This window comes from Triticum dicoccoides, chromosome 7A, assembly GCF_002162155.2.
Source record: "Triticum dicoccoides isolate Atlit2015 ecotype Zavitan chromosome 7A, WEW_v2.0, whole genome shotgun sequence".
In the NCBI taxonomy this organism is placed as follows: domain Eukaryota; kingdom Viridiplantae; phylum Streptophyta; class Magnoliopsida; order Poales; family Poaceae; genus Triticum; species Triticum dicoccoides.
This window is the reverse complement of record NC_041392.1, coordinates 625397299-625399957: the sequence shown is the minus strand read 5'-3', so window position 1 is coordinate 625399957 and position 2659 is coordinate 625397299. Positions and strand designations below refer to the sequence as shown.

The window sequence follows — 2659 nt, the reverse complement described above, 5'->3', positions numbered from 1 at the left end:
AAGTCTGTGCGAGAGGCCAGTAAATAAGCATGAAAACAAATTTATATAAGACCTAAAGGCTTAGCCTAAGGATTTGTCGCTAGGCCCGATTACAAACGTAACAAAAGTGCCCAACGTGAACTCGCTACAGTGAGCGGCATTAGGAGTGCCCTTATAACGACACATCGGTTTTTTGACTCTCTCCACACTAAACAGATAAAAACAACTAACATCCAACATCTTTTTATCTTGCACTAATAAGATGTGGTATTAATCGTCAGTAGGAACCTTCCCTGCTCAATGCCGACCAATATTGCTGGCAAGAAATTACCCGGAAGCTTTACAGAAATGAGATGGAAAGTGCTAGAAGATCCATCCATGGTAGCCGATAAGCCTAGTTTGATTAGGCAAAACAAAAGGCGCGGCAGCCATATACGGGGCATGGGCACGCAAAAGGCTAAGCCAAAACGTGTTGGCGTGCATGCAGCCTCCGCTGTCCGGCGCGCCCGTCACCCTCGCCCCGTCCGACACGTCCCCCCCTCCACGCGTCCCTGTCCACCCGTCTCCCTCCCCGGCCCTATATACGGCCCCCGGCGCCGCTCCCCGTCCTCTCCTTCTGTCCTCCGAACCATCGCGACGAGACCAATAATAGCAGCTCCAATGGTGGCCGAGGCCATGGGCGTCTGAGCCGCGCGCCGAGGCCTGCGGGCGCCATTGATGAGAGCAGCTGCAGCACCCTTCACGGCCGGACGCGATGTCCGTTGTGGCTGCGGCGGCGGCGGCGGCCGTGGGGCCCGCGCCCGTGGCCCCGTCCCCGGCGGCGCCGTACGGGATGTGCGGCGGCGGCGGGGCGAGGAAGAGGAAGGACGTCGTGCACTACCAGGAGGAGGAGGAGGAGGAGGAGGTGGCGGCGGTGCAAGGGGCGCGGCTTGGCGGTGAGGGCCACGGGCTGTTCGTGCTGGAGACGGTGGAGGAGGAGGAGGAGAGGGAGGCCGAGGCGGAAAACGAGCGGTCCTCCATTGGCCCCGTCTCCGAGGGGGACGAGGAGGAAGGGGGGGAGGTGGAGAGCGCCCGGGAGACGCCGTGGCAGAGGAGGACCAAGAGGACCGGCGGGCTCGCGAGCCTGGACGCCCTCGACGACGCCCTCCCCATCAAGTAATTGACCAGCTTCACCTCCCTTCCCTTAATCGTCCCCATTAACAACCCTACCAATCCTTGCAAGAACGGCGAATTCTCGGTTCGGTCGGTGGGTTGATTTGCGAGTTCTTGATTCCGCAGGCGGGGGCTGTCGAGCTTCTTCTCCGGCAAGTCGCGGTCGTTCGCGAACCTGCAGGACGTGGCCGTGGCCGGCACCACCAGCAGCAAGGACGTGCTGGCCAAGCCGGAGAACCCCTTCAACAAGCGGCGCCGGATCCTGCGGTGCTGCTCCATCCGGCGCGTCTCCTCCACCTCGCTCACCGCGCTGCCGCCCTTCCTGCCGCCCGAGCCGTCCTTCAACATCGGCAACGACGGCGTCATCAACGGCGGCTCCGGCGGCGGCAGTGGCTGACCATCAACCGATCCAGGGACAACGCCGTACGTGCACCGATCAGATATCAGATTGATCGAAAAGGAAAAAAGGCATGCATATGCATGCAAGCTGCAAGGGAATTAGTAATGGAAACAAACTACTAGGGAGGAGATCGACAAGATGGATGGATGGATCCTACTTTGTAGTACTCCGGGATCCCACTCATCCCAGCTCACATCACCAATGGCCGCCTAGAGCTTAGGTCTTTTCTTAATTCTTTTACTAGCTGCTAGTAGTTGCATTGACATGCAAAGAGATGGAGAGGGAGCACCGAACATGGTGCATGTGAGATCCATCCTAGCCTACAACCAGTTATGCCAGCGTTCCATCTCATTGGAGAGAAGAAGCCCGATTACCCTTTTCAATGCTAGTATAGCGCCAAGGTATGCATGCAGATCAACTGTAAAAGTACCCGATTGATCATTGACATGTGTGTTCTAAGTCGATCTATAGGATGTTTCTTTGCAGTGCATTGCACATATGTAATATATATAATACAAACTAATAATTGTGAGTACTAACAGTTGCCAAGCATCATATATACTTGACCCTATCTGTGTACGTACTATGGTTGGTGAAGTGGTGCTATTGTACATAATTTGTGTTTTGAAACATACTATGTCGGCAAATCGATATTTTTTTATCTCTTATAGGGCTTCTTTGATTTGTACTCACTCCGTCATTTGTACTCCCTTCGTCTGAACAAGCTTGTCCAAAGCTAATGCTCTCCTCATTCCAAAATATAGTGTGTCCGTGTTTTTCAAGGTCCAATTTTGACCATAAATTTAACCAACGAGACTAACTGCAGCGACCAACTGCAGAGGGAGAAAAAATTATATAATTGAAAACTTCTTTCGAATACGAATTCATTATTATATAATTGAAAACTTCTTTCGAATACAACTTTACTGATATAATTTTTGCTCCCGCCGCAATCGGTCTTGGTAGTTAAATTTACGGTCAAAGTTGAAGCATGATGATAGAGGAGCACTACATTGTGTAGTGAAATGGAGTACATTCATTTGAAAAACAAACCTTTTTGGATGAAGAGTGTAGGATTTAAACTATACATGAACAAGAAAAAATGTAGGACTGAAATATCACGCCCAT

At 52.2% G+C, this 2659-nt stretch overlaps 1 protein-coding gene across 1 annotated transcript; it reads left to right on the top strand.

Annotated features, from left to right (window-relative positions):
* Positions 1-608: 608 nt before the first annotated feature.
* On the top strand, positions 609-2086 carry LOC119330087. Its single transcript, XM_037603199.1, has 2 exons — positions 609-1134; positions 1258-2086. The coding sequence occupies exons 1-2, from the start codon at positions 734-736 to the stop codon at positions 1526-1528; spliced, it is 672 nt and encodes a 223-aa protein (XP_037459096.1). The 5' UTR covers positions 609-733; the 3' UTR covers positions 1529-2086.
* Positions 2087-2659: the final 573 nt, after the last annotated feature.

Coding starts and splice junctions, on each gene's coding strand:
- LOC119330087 (XM_037603199.1), top strand. CDS start 734: ATGTCCGTTGTGGCTGCGGCGGCGGCGGCGGCCGTGGGGCCCGCGCCC. Junction 1,135..1,257: donor GACGACGCCCTCCCCATCAA/GTAATTGACCAG, acceptor TTGATTCCGCAG/GCGGGGGCTGTCGAGCTTCT.